We start from the raw sequence: 23,387 nt of genomic DNA on the forward strand, positions 1-23,387 counted from the left end.
TCGATCCCAACACAGAGTGCATGGTGATGGAAATGCACACATTGCTTGACCTGTACTTCATTTTCACCTGTAGTTCATTTTCTCCATGAAACTCCTGAAGATCGGGTCATTCCCTCACTTCTCCAGACTGCAGGTACCAATGTGGAAGGACATGACCCCGTCGTCGGCCCCAGGTTTAAATCCGTGCGATGATTTCCTATATGGGGAGTGAAAAGCTTTCCATGAAGACCACGAGTGTTACCCAGCTGAAGGTTAAAGTTGTGGAACCATTCTAGGTAGACTGACTACCTGTCAGGTGGAGGAAATCCATTGGTGAAATGGTAGCCATATTGTTTCCGACAAATGAATCTCCAAAAATATCCTCAATAATTGATGTAAATTGCTTTATATAAACATTAACATACGAGTATTTTCCATACACTTTAAATACGTCATCATTTTGTGCACCATCCTGTATGTTGAATGCCTCGATTAACTACGGAGTTTTAAAGTTGACAATTTGTTGATTATAATTGGTTATGCAAATCGACCTGGTTTACATAAATGACCATAACACGTTGTTTGTGAGCTCAGGAAAGCAAATGGCGGCGAAAGTCATCTGCAGAGCTCCACCAGGACATCGTCCGTCTGGCCGGTTGTCCTCGCTCCACGCGCCTCCGTCGGCGCCGCCTCGCCCGAGCCGCATCGCTACCTCAAGCCGAACCGCAAGCAGAGCCGCAACCTCCGGTGAGAGCCGCTGTGGCCTCGGTATCTACGGTGTGTCATTCATAGCAATAGCATTCCATGATTGACGGAGGAAGCTGGTCCATGGATCACAGGAAGGGGAAGTTATAGTGGAAGTTTGAACCCCTTCCTTCTTTCACGATAAAGGTAAAACCTTCTCCCTCATTCAGCTGATGTGATAGATGGGCCTATAAACAAATATTTGCAATGTATTCTAATAAAGTCAAAAACCATACTGATGTAAATTCCCTGCAGTATGGTAAAAGCTATCTCCGATATATAGTCTTGCCAAAATAAAACACCTGTTTAACTAAACTTTTCATCCATTCTTATCCCTTTAACGTTCCTTAAAAGGTTCCATAAGGCTCCATACTTTCATCCCTTTTCTTTAGGAAGGTCCGGTGGATGGGTCAATGTTTCTGCAGGCAACATGCGACGGGCATTTGCGTGTCGTTGAGCACTTTCTGGCAGACGGAGGCGATGCCAACACCTGTGATAAGGTAAGGGAGACTACAACGTGTACCCTGCTTACTTGCATCCATGTTTATTCTCCATACCACAGTATAAAATGCCCTTGTAATTTCCTTTCTGGTGTATGAAGCGGCTTGGTGGTGGTGGGGGTAGGCTTGTTGCATTGTCCTCACCTGGTGTGGATTCGATTCCAAAATTTGGTCCAGCAAAGACATAGCGACTTGGGCTCACCGGATGGCCTAGGCCGTAGAGGTACTGCACACTCGTCTCTTAGCTGTCTAGCCTGGGTTCGAATCAGGAACCAGGAAAAACTGTCATCTTGCTGTCTCCCAGGCAGAGTGGTTCATCAATGTGTGTGCCGTTCCTTGGATGGACGTTAAACATGGCGTCATGTCTGCCAACATTAGTTGTTGGACGTTAAAGATCCCACGGTGTCCTTTGCGAAGGCACCACTGTGTTGATTTGCGCAAAGAAACGTTACCATTCCCACGCTAACAACTTTCATAATATTTTGCAGTTACCATCAGTACCGGCAGATGTCACCAAATCACAAAATACACTTTATTTTTTCTTTTCTTTTTTGTATACAAGATCGAGGCTCGTGAAAGAGCGAACATTAATCACACAGAAAGACAAACCGACACATAAAACAAATAACATCGGAAACGGTAGGCAAGATGGGGAGAGAGGGGGAAGGACACAAACACAACATTTGAGAGCAGGGACATTGGGAGGACTTGAGGGGGAGGGAGAGGGCTTGGGGCGAGGTAGGGGAGGAATAAAACATATGGACCCTGCAAGGACTTCCAGGAAAGAAGATGGAATTTCGAAAAAGTGTATCTGGGGTGAATTAGCGGGGGTAGAAAAGATCAAGGTTTTGGATGGGGGAGGATAAGAGATGGTGGTGAACAGCTGTTTTAAAGACCTGGAGGGAGGAGTGGGATTGGAGAGAGTGGGAGAGTTTGTTCCAGAGGCGGGAGAAAAGAGGAACGAAAGAGTGAAGGTGAGCAGAGAGTCTTGATTTTGGCAGTTTGACCATAAGAGGGTTGCTGGCAGATCTTGTGCGACCTGTAGGAATATTTGGGGGACAGAGCCCAGAGAGAGCTGGGGGAGCAAGGCCGGAGAGGAGTCGGTAGAAGACAGAAAGACCACCAACCTGCCTGTGGTGAGTGAGTGAAAGGCCCTCAGAGATAGCTTCATCGCGGAAGATTTCAATGATTCTGAAAGCTTCGGTTTCAACAGCGTGAAGACGAGCTAGGTGTGAGGCAGGAGCACCAGCCCATAGGGGAGAGCAGTATTCCATTGAGCTGCGGATGAAAGCCTTGTATGTGGTGAGGAGCTCAGGTGTGCCAAGGAAGGACTTCGCACTATTTATGTCACAACCACGTGACCAGAGTGATTACCGTTATGATATGTACCAAATTTTGCAGGACAGTCCTTTGGGTCCTGATGGGTCCTTCCTAAACTCTGCTCGATATAGGACAAGAAAATCCCAGATGGTCCATCATTTAAAATAACAAAAATCACATTTCTCATGAACATCCACATTCTAAAATACGTTCGTTCTTTCTCTGGATTACCTTTTTTTTCACCCTGTGGCGGACACGAAAGCACTGACGTGGTGACATCACCCCGCACACCAAGTGGGGATGGGCCACGCCAGGGAGAGAGGCGTGGCCTCACGATATACGCGGAGCGCGCAGCCCTGAGCAGTAGTGCTGCAGTTTGAGTACTTTGAATAAAGACTCTTTTATGAACCGCGTTGTCCGCTTGCTCTTTGCGTAAGCATTAGCGCGCGCAGCATCGCGCTTTAACCCCATACTTTCCCCCTAACCTCTTACCCTTTGTTTGATGTCGTAAATACAGGGTGCTTCAAAAAAGGTTAACACTTGTATGGAACTACCGTCTTATATGAACATTATTTGAATGTTAACATTTTTTGAAGCACCCTGTACAAAAAAAAGTAAAAAAGTAAAAATAATAATATTTACCTTCTCTCGTCACGGTCAGCTGGTCACGGTCTCTCCTCCCCCGCCTGCGTCCACCTGTTGCCCCGCCCCTCCCATTCTCTCCAGCCGATTATTTTCACATTTTTAATTTTAATTCACCCCTTCAACCCATCTCCTTCTCTCTCAGATCTTCTTTCACCTAACCTTCAAAATAAGAAATAATATTAACAAAGAAAATGAAAAGGTAGCCTCTCCTTCCGTACTAACAAATTGCTTATACGGTTACTCCGCTCTGCTCTCCTGGCTTGTTAATCTCCTCTTCTGCGTTTCAGGAATTTTCCAGATTGTTCACGGTTTTGCTATAAAATGTTGAGCTCCCCCCTGCCATACTGAACTCTCTTGTATATATCATAACTCGCTCTTTTTCTTCCTGTTCAAAAGGTTGTCATGAATTTGCTCATGAAATCTTTCCATCACAAAAAAAAAATTCAATCTCGGACAGTTCTTCCTTTCTTCATTCTCTAAAGTCTAAACACACCTTCATTCCACCCCTCCTCAAACGTTTTCAAATGGATCTCTGATTTGAATATCTCAAGAAACCCAGTGTCTAATAAATGTTCAATTTTCATTAATCATTCAAAACTTTAAAAATTCCCAACTCACCCGTCCCCCTCAAATCTCCCCACTCACCTTTCCCCTTCAAAACTCCCCACTCACTCCTCCCCCTCATATCTCCCCTCACCCCTCCCCTTCAAAACTCCCCACTAACCCCTCCCCCTCAAATCTCCCCACTCATCCCTCCCCTTCAAAACTCCCCACTCACTACTCCCCCTCAATTCTCCCGACTCACTCTCCTTCAAAACTCCCCACTCACTCCACCCGATTAAATCTCCCCCCTCATCCCTCCCCTTCAAAACTCTCCACTCACTCCTCACCCTCAAATCTCTTGACTCACTCCTCTCCTTCAAAACGCCCCACTCACTCCTCCCTCTCAAATCTCCCCCCTCATCCCTCCCCTTCAAAACTCCCAACTCACCCCTCCCCTTCTAATCTCCCCCCCAACACCCCTCCTCCTCAATTTCCACCCTCACCATTTGTCTTCAATTCTCCCCTCTCACCCTTCCTCCTCACAGTTGCATCTTTACTCCTCCACAAAGCCGCCTCCTCCCCGCTTCCTCTCCCTTCCAACTCATACCCCCACATCCTCCAACCTTCGACGTTGCTCTGCCTCCTCTCAAACAACTCCTCACTGTGTCTCATCCCATCACCATCAAACCTTTTGTCCTCCTCATCCTTCCCCTTCTCCGAGCTCTCCTGCAATCTCCGACATACTGTCACAAGGTCTCCCCACCTCCCATTCCGCTCCCTCATCTTTCCCTACTCCTCCCCTCCCTTTTCCTGTGTCTTATGCTTCCCCTCCGTCTTCCTTAATGATATGGACCTCAAACATCCGGGGCCTTCGCTAAACTTGATTGATCTCTCCATACAGGTTGCTTCACAAAAACCAGACGTAATCTGCTTAACAGAAACTTTCCTCCTTTAAGATGTCTCTGATTCCTTAATTTCTCTTCCTGGTTACTCCCTCCTCCGGTATGATAGACCTGAGCCTCGTCCTGGTGGTGGGCTGGCTATCTTTATCAAAGACTCTCTTCCTCACTCTCCTTGCACTGCCCTCTCTCGACCCCACCCCCAGGAGTACCTTTGGCTACAGCTTCCCCTTCGCTCCTACCTTTTGTTTATATGTGAGCTGAACCGTCCTCCAAGCAGTGATGACTCCATTTACATCTCTCTGTCTGACAAAATGGACCAACTTCTATCCACTCATCCCAACTCTCCCTTCCTCATATGTGGCAACTTCAACTGTCATCATGCCAGCTGGCTGGGTGTGGGTACCTCTCTCACCAGTCATTGCACCTCAGCAAAGGACTTCTGCGATTCATTGGGATTGACACAATCTGTAAATTTCCCGACCCAGAACTCTGTCAACAGAGCATTTTCTCTTCTAAATTTGGTTAAGACAAACTTCCCTGCAAATGTCTGCTGTACTTCTTCTGCTCCAATCGGTTCATCTGATCATTTGCTTGTTAAAGTGGACATCTCTCTGGCCATTCTCAGAGAGCCTCCTCAGCATCGACGAGTCTGGCATTTCATACAGGCTGACTGGCACGGTCTTCAAGCAGCCATCAATCATCTGGACTGGTCTCCCATCTCTACCGCCTTTGACATCAACTCATCCTGGGAATTCTTCCATAGAAAATTGCTCTCTCTCTCATGCACAGATTTATCCCATCTCGTCTTCAGTTGTCATACCCTTCCTCCCGCCCATGGTACACTGAATCTTGTGGTGAGGCAGTTGCCCTGAAACAACTTACTTTCGCCTCATGGAAGGCAAATCCAACTGAAGGCAATCTCAGTTCCTTTCACAAAGCTCGGAACAAATGTGTGTCTACCCTCAGCCAGGAAACAATATCTCTCCACTCTAAAGACTGAACTCTCAAACATGTCTTCCTCTTCCAAATCCTGGTGGCATCTGGTCAATCTGTTTCTGGTGTTTGTTCCCCCTCCTTCTCCTCCCTTACCTCAAACGGCTAAACAGCTGACTCTGCACGTGAAAAAGCTGAATGCCTCAAATCTGTGTTTGCCTCAAAATCTTGTGTCCCAATCCCATCTCTGTCCGTACCCACCTTACCCAGTCGAACCCAACTGCTCCTGGACTCTGTGTCCTTCTCTCCTGACAAGGTGGAGAAGTTTCTGTCAAACATCGACTCTGATTCTGCAACTGGACCAGATGGTATCAGCCCATGGTTCCTTAAATCCTGGTCTGCCACTCGTTCACACCCTCTCTCTGGTCTCTTCTACCTCTCTTTTGCTCAAGGTCAACTACCATCTGCATGGAAATCATCCAACATTACCGCTTAACACAAAAAGGTGCAAAATCAGATCCTTGCAACTACAGACCAATCAGCCTGCTCCCAATCATCAGCAAGGTCATGGAATTCATCATCGTTTCTGATATTAAATCATTCCACTTCTCCATTGGCTTGATCTTGGATCATCAGTTTGGATTCTGACCCGGTCACTCTACCCTGGACAGTGGACATGCTACTTCTACTGTCTCAACAATGGATGGAGGTCCTCAATGCAAAACAGGAAATCAGAGCTGTCTCCTTTGACATATCTCGTGCCTTCGATATGGTCTGGCACCCCGGCCTGCTTACCAAACTTTCCTCCTATGGTATCCATGGAAACCTCCACGCATGGCTTGCAGACTTCCTCTCCAGTCGTACTCAACATGTGGGCCTGAATGGAATTCTCTCATCTCCCCTTCCTGTCCAGGCTGGAGTTCCTCAAGGCAGCGTTCTGGGCCCTGTGCTTTTTCTGGTCTTCATTAATGATCTCTTCGACTCTGGAAAATCCCCTCTATCTTTTTGCTGATGACTCCACTCTCTGCCGCTCCATACTTCATCCCTCAGATCAGCAAGCAGCAGCCTATTCAATCTCTGCAGACATGGACAAAATCAAAAACTGATCAAACAAGTGGAACATGTCTTTCAATCCTGACAAATCTCACACTCTCACTTTGTCTCTCCGAGACATCTGGAAATCCCTCACATCTACTTTCTCAACAATCCTCTCGAAGAAGTGCTGTCACTCAAGCTTTTGTGTTTCACTATCTGCCATGATCTTTCCAGGGAAAACCACATTTCCAAGCTGGCCTCTAAAGCCAGTCCCCGACTGGGCATCCTCCATCATGCGAAGTCCTTCCTTGGCACTTTTGAGCTCCTCACCACTTACAAAGCTTTAATCCGCAGCTTGATGGAGTACTGCTCTCCCATCTGGGCTGGTGTCCTGCTGTCGTGGATTCCCCTAATCCCTTCGGTTCTGTAATAAGCACCTCAACTCGGACACTGTACAAGAGGTTTATTGAGGGATAAGGATTACATGCATGGTAAATATGGGCGCTTAAGCCAGTAGCACCTTTTGGTTCTCACACAGCCAGCAACCAACAAATCTTAATTCGTTCCAACTCGTATTCTGTGTAATATACAGTCACGTGAAAAAGTAAGTACACCCCATGTGAAGTTTTGACTTTTTCAACGTATTTCAACATACAGCTATTTGATCTTCATTTCAACAATATTGATATTTAAAGATGCTATAATATAACAAATATCAGGAAATATTTACATTTTGTCGTCCATTGTATATTTTAAAATAAACATAAATGCAAATTTCCCATGTGGAAAAAGTAAGTACACCCCTACATTTATCACTACTTCAAATAACTAAAATTAGAATCAGGTGCACCAGCTCGCTCAGATGCAAATGATTAGAACATCGTTGGAGAGGATCTTGGAGGAACCTGTCTTATTTAAATCTCAGACATTTAGTTTGGTTTGCTCTTTGTTGTTGAAGTGTCACCGTCACCATGCCTAGATCAAAAGAGCTCTCTGAGGCCTTCAGAAAGAAGGTTATAGATGCCTACGAGTCTGGGAAGGGATTTAAAAAGATCTCCAAACAATTTGAAATGAATCATTCGACTGTCTGGAAGATCATCTACAAGTGGAGAAGATTCCAAACAACTGCGAACTTGTTCAGGCCATGCCGCCCCAGCAAGTTCAGCCCGAGAGCAGACCGCAAGATGCTGAAATAAGTCTCCAAGAACCCCAGAATGTCATCACGGGACCTACAGGTGGCTCTCGTCGCTGTTGATGTCAAAGTGCACGAGTCCACCACTAGAAAGAGGCTGCACAAATTTGATCTACATGGGAGGTGTGCCAGGAGGAAACCTTTGCTGTCCAGAAAGAACATCAGGGCAAGACTAAAGTTTGCCAATGAACACCGAGGCAAAGACCAACACTTCTGGAACAATGTGCTCTGAACAGTTGAGTCAAAGGTAGAGTTATTTGGCCACAGTACCAGAAGACATGTTTGGCGAAAACCAAAGGCAGCATTTGACCACAAGAACCTGATACCAACTGTAAAGCATGGTGGTGGAAATATTGTGGTTTGGGGCAGCTTTGCTGCATCAGGGCCTGGGCAGCTCACCATCATAGAATCCACTATGAATTCTTCATTGTGCCAGAGGGTGCTTGAGGATAATGTGAGGCCATCTTTTGGAAAGTTGAAGCTCAACTGAAGGTGGACCTTACAACATGACAATGACTCTAAACATAACAGTAAATCCAACAAGGAATGGCTGCAAAGAAAGAAATGGAGGGTTCTGGAATGGCCAAGTCAAAGCCCGCATCTAAATCCCATCGAGATGTTGTGGGGGGATTTGAAACGACCTGTACATGCAAGAAACCCCTCGAACATCACACAGCTGAAAGAATTCTGCATGGAGGAGTGGGCAAAAATTTCTCCCAGTCGATGTCAGAGACTGGTAGACAGTTATAAGAAAGGCCTACTTGAGGTTGTTTCTGCCAAAGGGGGCAATACCACCTATTAGAGCCAAGGGTGTACTTACTTTTTCCACATGTGAAATTTGCATTTATGTTTATTTAAATTATACAATGGACTACAAAATGTAAATGTTTCATGATATTTGTTATATTATATCACCTTTATCTGTCAATATTGTTGAAATGAAGATCAAATAGCTGTATGTTGAAATATGTTGAAAAAGTCAAAACTTTACATGGGGTGTACTTACTTTTTCACGTGACTGTACTTCAATGATCAAAGAAATTCAAACTAAACATCTTTTCCATTTCACAGACTGAGTCTCTTCGGAGGCAAGGGCAGGCAGGGAGCTCTCATAAGGAAAGAATGTTAACGCAAGGTCAAACAAAGGTTTTGTCAACAGTTTCTCTTTTGAGCGAGATGATCAGATGCTGGTGAGCCAATTGGGTCATACTGCCCTCCCCTCCTCCACCCATTAGCCTGAGATTCAAATGGAATCCCTTACACTGCCTCACACCTAGTTCGGCTTCATGCTGTTGAATCCAAAGCTTTCAGAATCACTGGTATCTCCCACGATGAAGCAAATTCTGAGGGCTTTTCACTCGCTCACCACAGGCAGGTTGGTGGTTTTTCTGTCTTCTAATGACTCCTCTCCAGCTTAGCTCCCCTAGCTCTGGCAGTACTCTGTCGCCCAAATATTCCTTGAGGACGCTCAAGATCTGCCAGCAACCCTCTTCTTGTGGAACTGCCAAAATCAAGACTCTGCTCATGTTCACTCATTCATTCCTCTTTTCTTCCGCCTCTGGAACAAACTCCCACCTCTCTTCAATCGCACTCCTCCCTCCAGGTCTTTAAAACAGCTGTTCACCACCATTTTCAGAGCTGTCTCCCTTGACATATCACGTGCCTTCGATACGGTCTGGCACCCAGCTCTGCTCACCAAACTCTCCTCCTATGGTATCCATGGAAATCTCCACGCATGGCTTGCGGACTTCCTCTCTGGTCATAGTCAACATGTGGCCCTGAATGGATTTCTCTCATCTCCCCTTCCTGTTCAGGCTGGAGTTCCCCAAGGTAGTGTTCTGGGCCCTGTGCTATTTCTGGTCTTCATCAATGATCTCTCCGACTCTCTGGAAAATCCTCTCTATCTCTTTGCTGATGACTCCACTCTCTGCTGCTCCATTCCTCATCCCTTAGATCGGCAGTCTGCAGCCTCCTCACTCTCTGCAGACCTGACAAAATCACAGACTGGTCAAACAAGTGGAACATGTCTTTCAATCCTGACAAATCTCACACTCTTACTATGTCTCTCTGAAAAGACCGACTGGAAAACCCTCCCATCCACTTTCTCAACAATCCTCTCCAAGAAGTTCTGTCGCTCAAGCTTTTGGGTCTACTATCTGCCATGATCTTTCTTGGGAAAACCACATTTCCAAGCTGGCCTCCAAAGCCAGTCGCCGTCTGGGCATCCTCCGTCGTGCGAAGTCCTTCCTTGGCACACCTGAGCTCCTCAGCACATACAAGGCTTTCATCTGCAGCTCAATAGAATACTGTTTCATTTCATACCTCTGGGCCGGTGCTCCTGCCTCACACCTTGCCCGGCTTCATGCTGTTGAAACCAAAGCTTTCAGAATCATTGGAATCTCCTGCAATGAAGCTAACTCCGAGGGCCTTTTACTCACTCACTGCGGTCAGGTTGGTGGTCTATCTGTCTTCTACAGACTCCTCTCCGGCCTTGCTCCCCCAGCTCTCTTTATGCCCTGTCCCCCAAATATTCGTTCAGGTCGCACAAGATCTGCCTGCGACCCTCTTATGGTTAAACTGCCAAAATCCAGACTCTCTGCTCACCTTCACTCTTTCATTCCCCTTTTCTCCCGCCTTTGGGACAAACTCCCCCACTCCCTTCAATCCCACTCCTCCCTACAGGTCTTTAAAACAGCTGTTCACCACCATCTCTTATCTTCCCCCATCCAAAACCTTGATCTTTTCTACCCCCGCTAATTTTCATCCCAGATACACTTTTTGGAAATTCCAACTTCTTTCCTGGAAGTCCTTGCAGTGTCCATATGTTTTATACCTCTCCCACCTCCCCCCAAGCCCTCTCCCTCCCACAGTTCTCTCGATGTCCTTGCTCTCAAATGTTGTGTTTGTGTCCGTCCTTCCCCCTCTCTCCCCATCTTGTCTACCACTCCCCTTATTTTGTGTTTTGTATGTCGGTTTGACTTTTTGTGTGATTAATGTTCGCTCTTTCATGAGCCTCGATCTTGTATACAAAAAAAAAAAAAAACATCTCTTATCTTCCCCCATCCAAATCCTTGATCTTTTCTACCCCCATTAATACACCACAAATCCACCTCTTTAAATCAAGGACTTCCTTCCTGAAATTCCTAGTAGTGTCAGTTTGTTTTATGCCGTGTACCACCCACTCCCCCCCCCCCCCCCCCCAACCCCCAGCCCTCTCCCTTCCACAGACGTCTCAATGTCCTTGTTCCCTACTGTTGTTGTGCTTCTGTGCTTCCCTCTCTTACACGAGGGAGGTTGTTACATGAGCCTCGATCTTATATACAAAAATAAAACTATTGGGGGTGCCTCTTAGTTCGTACCCCACCCTCTCATCCCCCTCCCCCCTCCCCAATGCAGGTCGGGGGCGAAATCTTCACCATTCTTCCCTGCCACCCGGATTTGTCAAGGCAGCACAGTCACGGTCAGAGTGCTGATCGTTCCCCATGAACCGGCCCTTTGCCTCTTGTCTCTTCTCTCTCCGTCTCAGTCACTACGTCTATTGTGGCCCTGACTTTGTGAAGGGAGGGTACACCATCCTGGATGTGGGGGATCTCTGTTATCGCTCCTTGGAGATTATTCATCTATCTCCATGCCGGGGTATAAAACAACAACAACAACAACAACAACAACAGCCCTTTAGAGGGTTACATTTGTACTGGAAAGTGCTTGGTTATTTCAGAAATATATGACACTGACCAAAATAGTTTACTCAACCTAAAATCGATTATGAGGACCTCAATGACCCTCATCTACATTATAAAGCACAAGTGCCCGTCCGCCCTTCCCCAAACTACTCCCTCAGTTTTGGGGCTAGTTCCGCCAAACTTTCTGTGGAACGTTTTGGGTCCCAGCTGGTGTCCTAAGGTGGGTGGGAGGTTTCATAAATTCCTCAATACAATTATGATTTTTCGATCTGTACGAAGTGTTTTCTATCCGCCCTTTCTGGCCGGCAAATTAGTTTGTATTCTGACATTCTGACAAATCATGTCAGAATGGCGTCTATACATATGTGTTTAACTCATGAGTGTTTGTAACATTGTATTTTGTTATATCAATGGTATACTATTAATTTGTGATTGGAATTATGCTGTTTGGAATGAGAATATAGAGAGTTTAAATGAAATCATCTGAGGGTTTCCACCCGTGACATTCGCAGATTCGCCATTTGCAGTTTCATCATATAGAATGATTCAGCTGCAGTAAGTATTTTGCCTAAGTCCTTCATGAACCGGCTGTCAATGCCTCACATTCGGCTGAAGGTGGCACAGGAATGTGGAATTTATTGGTTCATGGTTTGCCATTCGCCGCTTTTTGCCCAAGTCATTCACAAAACGGCTGTCCATGTTTGACGTTCCACTTAAGGTGGCACAGGAATGTGGAAGTTATTGGTTCTTGTTTTATTTGCATTTGGCCTTCCACCCATGTGTCGCATGGGTACCTCGCGAATATAAAGTAAACGCAATGTATTCATTTGGGCTCGCCTATAACCTGGGTTCAAATCTTGGTCTAGAACAACTTTAAGTGCAAAAGGACCAACCCCAAGTGGGTCGCTATGCTGCTTAGCTGGGCATGTAGATTAGCAGTAGTAGTAGTACTGTGGTAGTACATCCCTCGTTATTGTTCGACCAAAGTTGGAACATTGGATGTCTACAAAGACAAAAATCGCCACATCTTTGTCTGTCAAGTCTGCTTCAGGTTGCTTTCTCACTCTATGGCAAATGGAAGAAGAAATACTTTAATGGCGAGAACTGCAGAAAATGCTAATGACCTGGTTTTTATTTTATTTCAATAACAACGGTTGTTTGTTTTCATTCACCTTCGTGTGTAGTTATGCCGCACTGGACTCCACCGGGCGTCAATGGAAGGTCATCTTGAGATTGTGAAATGCCTGCTATCAGCTGGAGCTTCACCCATCTTCCAAGACAGGGTATTAAACCAAATAAATCAGCCTTCTGAAAAGTCAAACAAGTAATAAAAAACTTTTTTTTTCATTGAAAACGATGTAGAGATGTTACTCCAAAAAGTAAGCAAGTAACAAGGTAGGGATGGTCACATGAAATGATCATGTGAAACCATCCCGACATCTTGCTTCGAATAATGTCACTAGAAGAGACACTGTGTGTGCGTTTGTCGTTGGTTGTAATCTCCAAATGCAGGTTTCAGAAGGTGAACGGAGCCCTCACAGGTGTCGATGTATCCACCTGTGTGTGTGTGTGTGTGTGTGTGTGTGTGTTTTTGTGTGTGTGTGTGTGTGTATATGTATGAGTGTGTGCATGCATATGCATGTGTGTGTATGCATGCAAGTTGTTTTTGCCTGATATGCCCACACGTGGGTGGGCGTCAGGAGATTGAATGGAGATCTATCGGGTCTCAGAGTATCCACCTCCGTTAGCGTGTTTGTGTACGTGTGTGTGTGTGTGTGTGTGTGTATATGTGTGTGTGTGTGTGTGTGTGTGTGTGTGTATGTGTGTATGTGTGTGTGTGTGTGTGTATGTATGTGTATGTTTGTGTGTATGTACACGCACATGTAGGTGTGTGTATGGTGTGTTTTGTATGGGTGTGTGTGTGTGTGTGTGTGTGTGTGTGTGTGTGTGTGTGTGTCCGCACAAAATATGTGCAATATGTAACGCACAAGACGCGTGTACACAACATACCACTGTACAACACGTCACGCATAACGTGTGTATACAATACAACGTGTGTACAATATGTACGTATATGTGTATAAAACACATAAAAACAATGTGTGCATACAATACACAGCAAATGATGTCATGCAAAGTAAAACCAAAAGTAAAACCAAAGCCAAACATGTGTATAAACCACAATGGTGCATGTGTACGTGCAAATCACAACGTGTGTGTGTGTGTGTGTGTGTGTGTGTGTGTGTGTGTGTGTGTGTGTGTGTGACAGATATGGGGAATAATAGGGTCGTGCCCCATATCTGCCAATAATTAATCCAACCATTCACTCGTAAAGAAACCTTTGGTTCTCGCTCGCCACAGGGCAGTCTTGATGATGTTTACTATCCTCCGGAACCTAAACACCCGGACCGGAAGACAATCGTGGGCAGCTGACATGTGACGTCCTTCTGGTCATTGGTGAGACAGGAAGCTGAAACGTTCTCCCAAACCTTGCGGTACGTTCTGTGAGAGGTCTTCCTGGAAAGATACGCACTTCCCGCAGCACCTCCCTTGGGTGCAGGTGGTCCAGGACCTGTGACAACAACTAGCTGATGGGCCGTCGGGTCAACAGGCCCTGCTCCTGAGCAAACCCATCGAACATCCAAAAATGCCTCAGACACAACCCGGATAAAGGCCGAGACAGCGGGAGGCACTGCCCTTCCAACCGTGTGACAGACGGCCCCAAGAAAAAGAACAAAAAATCCCGCACCAGAAGGCGACCCAGGTCCTCTGACGCAAATAACTCCAGGAGAGTACATGCATGTACATACAAACACGGGGCTAGGGACACCCTTCCCACCCAAGGACGGGCTGATTTTGACGATATTCCTATACCTACGCTCTGCTCGGGTACCCCAGAAGAAACTGAATATCAGTCTCTCCAGAACCCGTCCCACCACAGGGGAGGTCGGGAGACTTTAGCCAAATACAACAACTTACCAATCAAAACATTCTTGATTACCAAATTTTGCCCCTCCATGGTAAGGCGATAAGACCACCAAGAAGCTATTTCAGACTCTATTTCCCTAACGACCTGTTGCCAGTTCTCAGCGGCCACATCATCTGGCTCAACACAAACCCCAAGGATCCTTAATCAACCTCTCAGCTCCGTATACTGGCAAGGATGGGAGGAGCCTGTTCTGTGCCGACCAAAGTGCCTGACCTCACTCTTCTGAGGATCGACTCTGGAAGAGAAGGCCAATCCAAAAAGATTGTCGAGACTCGCCAAACTGCTCATGGTGACAGTGTCGGTCCAAAATGGTCCAAAACGGCAATCATGCATTCATGTGACACTCTGTTGAAAGCCTTCTCCTGGTCCAAACTGTCGAGGCCCAATAGGAGGCCTCTTCCCTCCACTAACTGGATCGCCTCACGAACCAGGCCCAGGTTGTTGGACACTCTGCGGCATGGAACAGCACAAGTCTGATCCGGGTGCACGAGGTCCCCCATAACACCGTGCACCCCCCCTAGACAGCACCTTGGTCCGTATTTTAGAGTCCACATTCAACAAAGTGATCTGGCGCCAGTTGGATAAGTCCTCCCGATCACCCTTCTTGTGACGAGGTTCACCACGCCACGGCACATCAAATCTGGAAGTCTCGCAAAGGTGGATAGCTCCCACACTACCTGCAAATAGTCTTCGCCAAGGACGTACCAAAGGCAGCAATAAAACTCCACGGCAGGCCATTGTCACCCAGGGTTTTATTCACGGCTAAATCCCTAACAGTGGACGTCAATCCCTCCAGGCTCACCAGCTCTTCCAACCGCAACTGTTCGGGGCTCAAACGATTCCTCAGATGGCCGAGAACTTCGGCCATTCAGATTTGGTGAACCGGTCGTTTATCAAAGAGCCTCGAGTAATAGTCCTCCACTGCTTCAGTAATTTGATCCGCATCCGAAAACACGGCCTCCCTGCACATTAACCTGGGCCAAAACACCCCTCTATCTGGCACATCGTTCGAAGAAGAATCTGGTACACTTTTCATTCCCCTCCAAAACCTGCACCTTGCTCCAGAAGATGACGGTCCTCATCTGGCTACGAGGAGGCAATAAAAGTTTCCCCTTCACCTGGTGAATTTTTTTCCGACACGTCCCTTTCTTCACAAAAGTTTATTATACAAGCGTTGGAGGTATGCCTGCATGCGCTACAAACGCTCTCGCTTCCCCCACAGCCCTCATTCTCATGACCGTATGGAAAAATGCTACGATCCTACGTTTCACCTCCTCCAACCCGGCTGCTGAGGTAGGGAAGAGGCACCTAACTGTTTTCTGATCCCTATACTTCCGAATGTAGGAACGCACTAAACTGGCATCCCGTAAAAGGTGACAGTTAAGTTTCCAGAGTTCAGAGTGCAAGGGACGCACCCCATCTAATTCTATGCCCAGAGACAGACGAAGGTGGTCTGAAAATGCCACCGCATGAAGTACCACGTCCAGGTCACCAAAATTTGTTGCCAAAAGGAAGTAATCGATCCTAGACTGACTGGTGCCAGCCGCATTGGTCCGGGTGACATCATTCCTTCTCGTATGTCCCTCAGTCCTGGAGCAATCTGTCCAAATTTATATTTATATCTCTCCCAACAATCACAGGGCCAGAGGTGGAAAGGAGGATCCTCAACTGGCACAGGAGCTCCACTCTTTCACACGCTGTCTGAGGGGTGTACACATTGACCAGGGTCAGTGGGGTCGACGACAGGACCACCCTGATTGAGGCCAATCGCCCTGGAATAATTTCCTCTGGACTAAGGACCTCGACATTTGGGCTCTTAATAAGGATCCCTAATCCTGCCACCATATTAGTATTGCTTCTAGACTAATACGACTCTCTGTACCGCCAATTTGCACGGTGGTATACATTACTCGACGTGTGTAATATGGTATTCCTGCAACAGGAACTTATTCCATTCATAATTGCATAGTTCTTCAAAAATAGCGATCCTCCGGACCGTGGTATGGACTCACCGTACATTCAAAGGTGTTAGTTTTAAACTCATGGGTGTTAGTGCATTAATCACCACCCACAGTGCAAAACATGAAAGGGGAGTCATGGGACCTGTGAAGCTCCTCTTTCCTTGCCAGGACACGACAGGCTACCATGCTTCCTCCTCCTGCGGCTCTTCCCACAGCCGGGGGCCACTAGGGTTACGTGGAGCCAGACCCCGTCAATACAGACATTCTCCCCGGGCAGCAGGGCGAGGTCCTCCTGCTCAGAAGTTAAATAGATTACCCTCTCTCGCCCGCTGTCTGGGGAGGAAAGGCACAGGTCATCCACAAGAAAGCCCTCACTTATGCCCATGAGTTTTACGGGTGGGGAATGTCCAATGGGGGAACGAGAACGGGATTGATCAAGGGAAGATTGGCAGTGGGGTCTACTTCCATTCTTCAGCAGCGGGATTTCTGGCACAGATGTTACTTCCACCGACCCCGCCACTGGAGCAACCACTTATTCCAAGTCCTCCCCTCCCACTGAAGTGGCCCCGACACCCAGCGTAGCCACATCCAGGTTCTGTTGTGGTGGAGGTGCAGGAACTGTTTCTCCCACCTCCTTGCTCTCCTTGTCCTCCTCCCCCTCCAACTCCTCCCCTTCTAATGCCTCCCACTCCAACTCCCTCCCTTCACTTTCTGTGGAATGGGAGGCAGATACAACAACAGGTAAAATGGATACAACAACAACCAGATACAACAGTAGATACAACAACCTCTCCTCTCCAGTCATGCCTGGTACCCTCATGCCCCACATTACACAACATCGAGCTAAAGACAGCTTGGATGCACGTGACACATATGGAGCATATTCTGATGTCGAAGGCAACTCATGCCAAGAAACTGACAATACAACGTGCACAATACATGACAACAATGGATCGCGACAAATGGCAGCAGCCACTTCCACAGCGATTACTGAACCAGACTCAATCTGTTCCAACATGAACACCTCAACCTCATCTGCAGGTTTGGCACCGGCCTTTGGAGACGGCAATCAAGACAGGCCATCACAGTTAGCTTGCCGTTCGGAAGCATGAAATTTGATTTCATAGTCGTACGCACTGAGGACAAGACACTATCTCTGTAGCCGAGCAGCGGTAGTGACTGGAATACCTTTCTGAGGATTAAACAAGAACTGAAGTGGCCGATGATCAGTTTGTCGGAGAAAATGCCGATCTATGAAGTACTGACGAAATTTCAACATGCCCCAAACCAAACTCAGTACTTTACTCTCAATCTGAACATAGTTCTGCTCTGCGGCTGTCAGAGCACGTGACGCAAAAGACACTGGACGCTCAGCACCGTCACTCATTGCCTGAGACAAGACAGCACCGATGCCGTACAACAAACTGTCACACGCCAGAATGAGAAGACGTGAAGGTTCGTAATATGCGAGTACCGAGTACCGTGTCTGCAGTAAGGCGAGCTTTGACGCGTTCGAATGCTGCTTGTTCCCCCGAACTCCACCTCCAACAAACATCTCTACGCAGCATGCAAGTCAACGGAGCAAGCTCAGTGCTTAGGTTGCCGACATACCTCTGGTAATACTGAGTAAGCCCAATGAAGGAATGAAGCTGAATTTTGTCCTTTGGGCTGAGCATGTCAGCTATGGCGTCGACGTTCTGAGGGGCTTTCGACAGCCCCCCTGGGGTGATGACATGTCGCAGGTACTCCACTTGCTTCTGAAAGAAGAAGCATTTGTCCTTGTTCAAGTGAAGGCCATGATCAGCTTACTTAGACATCACCTTGTCAATGTCCTCAAGATGTTGTTCAACTGTGGCGCCCGCAATGAGGATGTCATCCAAATAGCATTGTGCAGGTAAATCGGTACAAAGATGATCCATTGCTTTCTTCCACATTGCCGGAGCAGAAGCGATACCGAAAAAAGACGGGTAGACTGGTACATACCCTGACATGTATTGACGTTAAGGATGATCATCTGGCACAATCTTTTTTTTTTTCTTTCTTTTTTGTATACAAGATCAAGGCTCATGAAAGAGCTAACATTAATCACACAAAAAGTCAACCGACACATAAAACACAATATAAGGGGAGCGGAACACAAGATGGGGAGAGAGGGGGAACAACATTTGAGAGCAAGACACCGAGAGAAATGTGGGAGGGGGAGGGCTTGGGGGGAGGTGGTAGAGGTTTCAAACATATCAACACTGCAAGGACTTCCAAGAAAGAAATTGGAATTTCAAAAAAAAAAAAAAAAAAAAAAGGGTATCTGGGGTGAACTAGCGGGAGTAGAAAAGAACAAGGTTTTGGATGGGGGAAGATAAGAGATGGTGGTGAACAGCTGTTTTAAAGACCTGGAGGGAGGGGTGGGATTGAAGGGAGTGGGGGAGTTTGTTCCAGAGGCGGGAGAAAAGGGGAATGAAAGAGTGAAGGTGAGCAGAGAGCCTGGATTTTGGCAATTTAACCATAAGAGGGTTTCTGGCAGATCTTGTGCGACCTGTAGGAATATTTGGGGGTCAGAGCACAGAGAGAGCTGGGGGAGCAAGGCCGGAGAGGAGTCGGTAGAAGACAGAAAGACCACCAACCTGCCTGCAGTGAGTGAGTGAAAGGCCCTCAGAGTTAGCTTCATAGCAGGAGATTCCAATGATTCTGAAAGCTTTGGTTTCAACAGCGTGAAGCCAAGCTAGATGTGAGGCAGGAGCACCGACCCATAGGGGAGAACAGTATTCCATTGAGCTGCGGATGAAAGCCTTGTATGTGGTGAGGAGCTCAGGTGTGCCAAGGAAGGACTTCGCACGACGGAGGATGCCCAGTCGGTGACTGGCTTTGGAGGCCAGCTTGGAAATGTGGTTTTCCCAAGAAAAAGGGTGTTCCCGATGACGATGACCTCCTTCAGGTGTTTTCAGCTTGAGATGAAAGACGCAAGTCCAACTTTGTGAAGTACCAACTCTCCACCAATTTTGAATATATCTCGTCAATGGATGGCAGTGCATACTGCAGTGCCACACAGAGGTTGGGGTAAACTGTTGCTTTAAAATCACCACACAACCGAATACCTCCATTCGGCTTAAGCACTGTGACCATGGCATTGCCCACTCAGAGTGTTCCACCATTTCAATGACGTCAATGTTTTCCAATTGATCGAGCTCTGCTTTGACCCGATCGTGAAGGGCATATGGCACCGGTCGAATCTTGCAGAATTGTGGACTTACACACACCCTCCTTCAGGTCTAGGTGACCTTGAGCACCTTCGAGAATAGAACTTGGTGTTTTTCCAAGATCCCCTCCAACTGGGAAGGAGACGGAAATGACGTATGCACACTGTAAATATTTGCCCAATCCAGACGAATGGTGTGCAACCAATCACGACCAAGGAGAGATGGTCCAGAACTATCAACCACATGCAGGGGAAACAATGATTGCTGGTCTTGATAACCAACTAATACATCCATTAACCCTAATGGCTTGATCATCTCCGCTGTGTAGACACGAAGGTTAGTGTGTACTGAGGCTAACACCGGAAAGCCCAAATGACGCCAGGTACATTTACTTAAGTGACTGACTGATGCCCACTGACTGATCCACTGTGAAATTGACTGGCCTGTCATTCATACTGACAGAAATCTCAAAGGGGTGATTTGCAGCTGACGTCATTGGAAACATGCCCAGTTCATCAACCTCACTGCCAGCCCTGACTACATTAACCGATGACGGTGTTTTACCGATGACGATACATTAGCCGGCCCTAACAGTCTCCCCACACATGGCTTGTTCTACCACACCAGTAACACTGCATTCTGAAATAGACAGCTCCAACAAGAGTGTGAACCACGACTCCCTGACAGGACTGCTGTGGTAGCTGCTGCACCTGTGATGCACTGCTTGTATGTAGCCAGGATGTAAAATGTTCCTGACATGCCTACCCGGGTGGGGAATTGTGAGCACGTCGCCCTCCAGCAGCTATGCCATTATCAGCCAAGTCCGCCCCAAAAATGGCAGGAACATCCTTTCTAGCTTGTTCCACAACAGCTGCAGTTTCAACCGCTTTAGCAAACGTAATCTCTTCAAACTTTATCCATAAAATTGACGCCACCATCTTCTCATCTCACAACCCCGCGACAAAACGATCCTTCAATGTCTGTGATCACTCATCGTCACCAAAACGACAATCCCCAGCCAGATGCTTGAGTCTGGCAACGAAATCAGCTACCCTCTCATTGGCAAGCCGAACCAGGTTGTCAAACTCATACTGGGATAACTGTGGTGACTTTCCTGGTTTAATATGGTTGTACAACGTCTTCACTATGCACTCGTAGGTGGTAGCATCATCTGACGTCCTCGCAGTCGAAATCAAGTCAGACAGCAAACTGAACACCTCCGCCGACAGTGACGACAGAAGAATCGCTTTTTGCTTCCCCGCATCGGCGACGTCATTAGCGATGAAATATAAGCTGAGCTATTTTGCAAAAAGTTCAAGATTTCCTCCAGCATACTCCGGGACCTTTCTATATGACGCAGCCATGGTCAGACACACCCTCGTCTTGTGGTGTCTTTAGTACACAAATTTGGACACGTGGAGAGGATCAAGCAACAGCGACCCCACTCAGCTGTACACGGCACTACAGAGAGGATGTGTTTGAGGAAAGAGAGGACATGTTTGAGGAAGGAGAGGATGTGTTTCAGGAAGGAGAGGACGTGTTTGAGGAAGGAGAGGACATGTTTGAAGAAGGAGAGGACATGACTGAGGAAGGAGAGGACATGTTTGAGGAAGGAGAGGATGTGTTTGAGGAAGGAAAGGACATGTTTGAGGAAGGAGAGGATGTTTTTGAGGAAAGAGAGGACATGTTTGAGGAATGAGAGGACGTGTTTGAGGAAGGAGAGGATGTGTTTGAGGAAGGAGAGGACGTGTTTGAAGAAGGAGAGGACATGTTTGAGGAAGGAGAGGATGTGTTTGAGGAAGGAGAGGACGTGTTTGAGGAAGGAGAGGATGTGTTTGAGGAAGGAGAGGACGTGTTTGAGGAAGGAGAGGATGTGTTTCAGGAAGGAGAGGACATGTTTGAGGAAGGAGAGGACATGTTTGAGGAAGGAGAGGACATGTTTGAGGAAGGAGAGGACATGTTTGAGGAAGGAGAGGATGTGTTTCAGGAAGGAGAGGACATGTTTGAGGAAGGAGAGGACGTGTTTGAAGAAGGAGAGGACATGACTGAGGAAGGAGAGGACATGTTTGAGGAAGGAGAGGATGTGTTTGAGGAAGGAAAGGACATGTTTGAGGAAGGAGAGGATGTTTTTGAGGAAAGAGAGGACATGTTTGAGGAAGGAGAGGACGTGTTTGAGGAAGGAGAGGACATGTTTGAAGAAGGAGAGGACATGACTGAGGAAGGAGAGGACATGTTTGAGGAAGGAGAGGATGTGTTTGAGGAAGGAAAGGACATGTTTGAGGAAGGAGAGGATGTTTTTGAGGAAAGAGAGGACATGTTTGAGGAATGAGAGGACGTGTTTGAGGAAGGAGAGGATGTGTTTGAGGAAGGAGAGGACGTGTTTGAGGAAGGAGAGGACATGTTTGAGGAAGGAGAGGACATGTTTGAAGAAGGAGAGGACATGACTGAGGAAGGAGAGGACATGTTTGAGGAAGGAGAGGATGTGTTTGAGGAAGGAAAGGACATGTTTGAGGAAGGAGAGGATGTTTTTGAGGAAAGAGAGGACATGTTTGAGGAATGAGAGGACGTGTTTGAGGAAGGAGAGGATGTGTTTGAGGAAGGAGAGGACATGTTTGAGGAAGGAGAGGACGTGTTTGAAGAAGGAGAGGACATGTTTGAGGAAGGAGAGGATGTGTTTGAGGAAGGAGAGGACGTGTTTGAGGAAGGAGAGGATGTGTTTGAGGAAGGAGAGGACGTGTTTGAGGAAGGAGAGGACGTGTTTGAGGAAGGAGAGGATATGTTTGAGGAAGGAGAGGACATGTTTGAGGAAGGAGAGTATGTGTTTGAGGAAGGAGAGGATGTGTTTGAGGAAGGAGAGGACGTCTTTGAGGAAGGAGAGGACGTGTTTGAGGAAGGAGAGGACGTGTTTGAGGAAGGAGAGGACGTGTTTGAGGAAGGAGAGTATGTGTTTGAGGAAGGAGAGGATGTGTTTGAGGAAGGAGAGGACGTCTTTGAGGAAGGAGAGGACGTGTTTGAGGAAGGAGAGGACGTGTTTGAGGAAGGAGAGGACGTGTTTGAGGAAGGAGAGGACATGTTTGAGGAAGAAGAGGACGTGTTTGAGGAAGGAGCAGACGTGTTTGAGTGTTACGCTCTGTTGAATAACCAGCATCAAGAGACGGCCCAGGAGATCGCGAGTGAATTTCAGATTAGCGATTTTTGACTTGGTGACCGACGATTCCCGACACACTCTTTCTCCAATGTGAGTGCCTTCTTTTTCTTGACTGGCCGTTCGAATCTGTTAGTATCATCCAGGCAATCTGAGATTGACTGTAACCGAAGTGCCTTGCCCAACGTAGGCAATGCGCAGACACTATCATATACAGATTCACTCGCTGCTTTTCCGGTGTGAATATTGTAGAGAAGCTGTTCACTCATCTCTGGACTGAATGGATCTCACGAAATTTGTATTTGCCCTCGTACTTTGTTGAAATATGACCTGTCTTTTTGAGCCGACATTCCCTCACCTCAGCCTAAACGTCCCCTCCGTTGGTCATTCCTACAAGGTCCAACAACTGGCTCGCGATTGCGGCCCTTGTGGACCTAGTTGTCATCCAGCGGTTATGAGCACTGAAATCGTTCACAATGCCTGTCCAGTTTGGAAGCTGCGTCAGCATTCATAGTTTGTTCCAGTGTTAGATCGACAGGACACCTGGAAAAAGTCCTCCTCACTGTGAATGCCCCAGCTTCCAGGATGGAACGGAGACCCGGATGAACTCTATCGATGTTCG

The 23,387-nt window shown here is 47.1% G+C and overlaps 1 protein-coding gene across 1 annotated transcript in view; it reads left to right on the plus strand.

The window, feature by feature from the left end:
* The window catches only part of LOC137423816 (uncharacterized), a 107,007-nt gene that overhangs the window by 63,823 nt on the left and 19,797 nt on the right, over nucleotides 1-23,387 (plus strand). Inside the window, exons 3-5 of the mRNA XM_068111341.2 lie at nucleotides 574-726; nucleotides 1,116-1,223; nucleotides 12,661-12,759. Of these exons, the coding sequence (XP_067967442.2) occupies nucleotides 574-726; nucleotides 1,116-1,223; nucleotides 12,661-12,759 (360 nt within the window). The remainder of the gene's footprint in view (nucleotides 1-573; nucleotides 727-1,115; nucleotides 1,224-12,660; nucleotides 12,760-23,387) is intronic.

The sequence above is a fragment of the Myxine glutinosa genome, chromosome 3 (assembly GCF_964187855.1).
Source record: "Myxine glutinosa chromosome 3, kmMyxGlut1.1, whole genome shotgun sequence".
In the NCBI taxonomy this organism is placed as follows: domain Eukaryota; kingdom Metazoa; phylum Chordata; class Myxini; order Myxiniformes; family Myxinidae; genus Myxine; species Myxine glutinosa.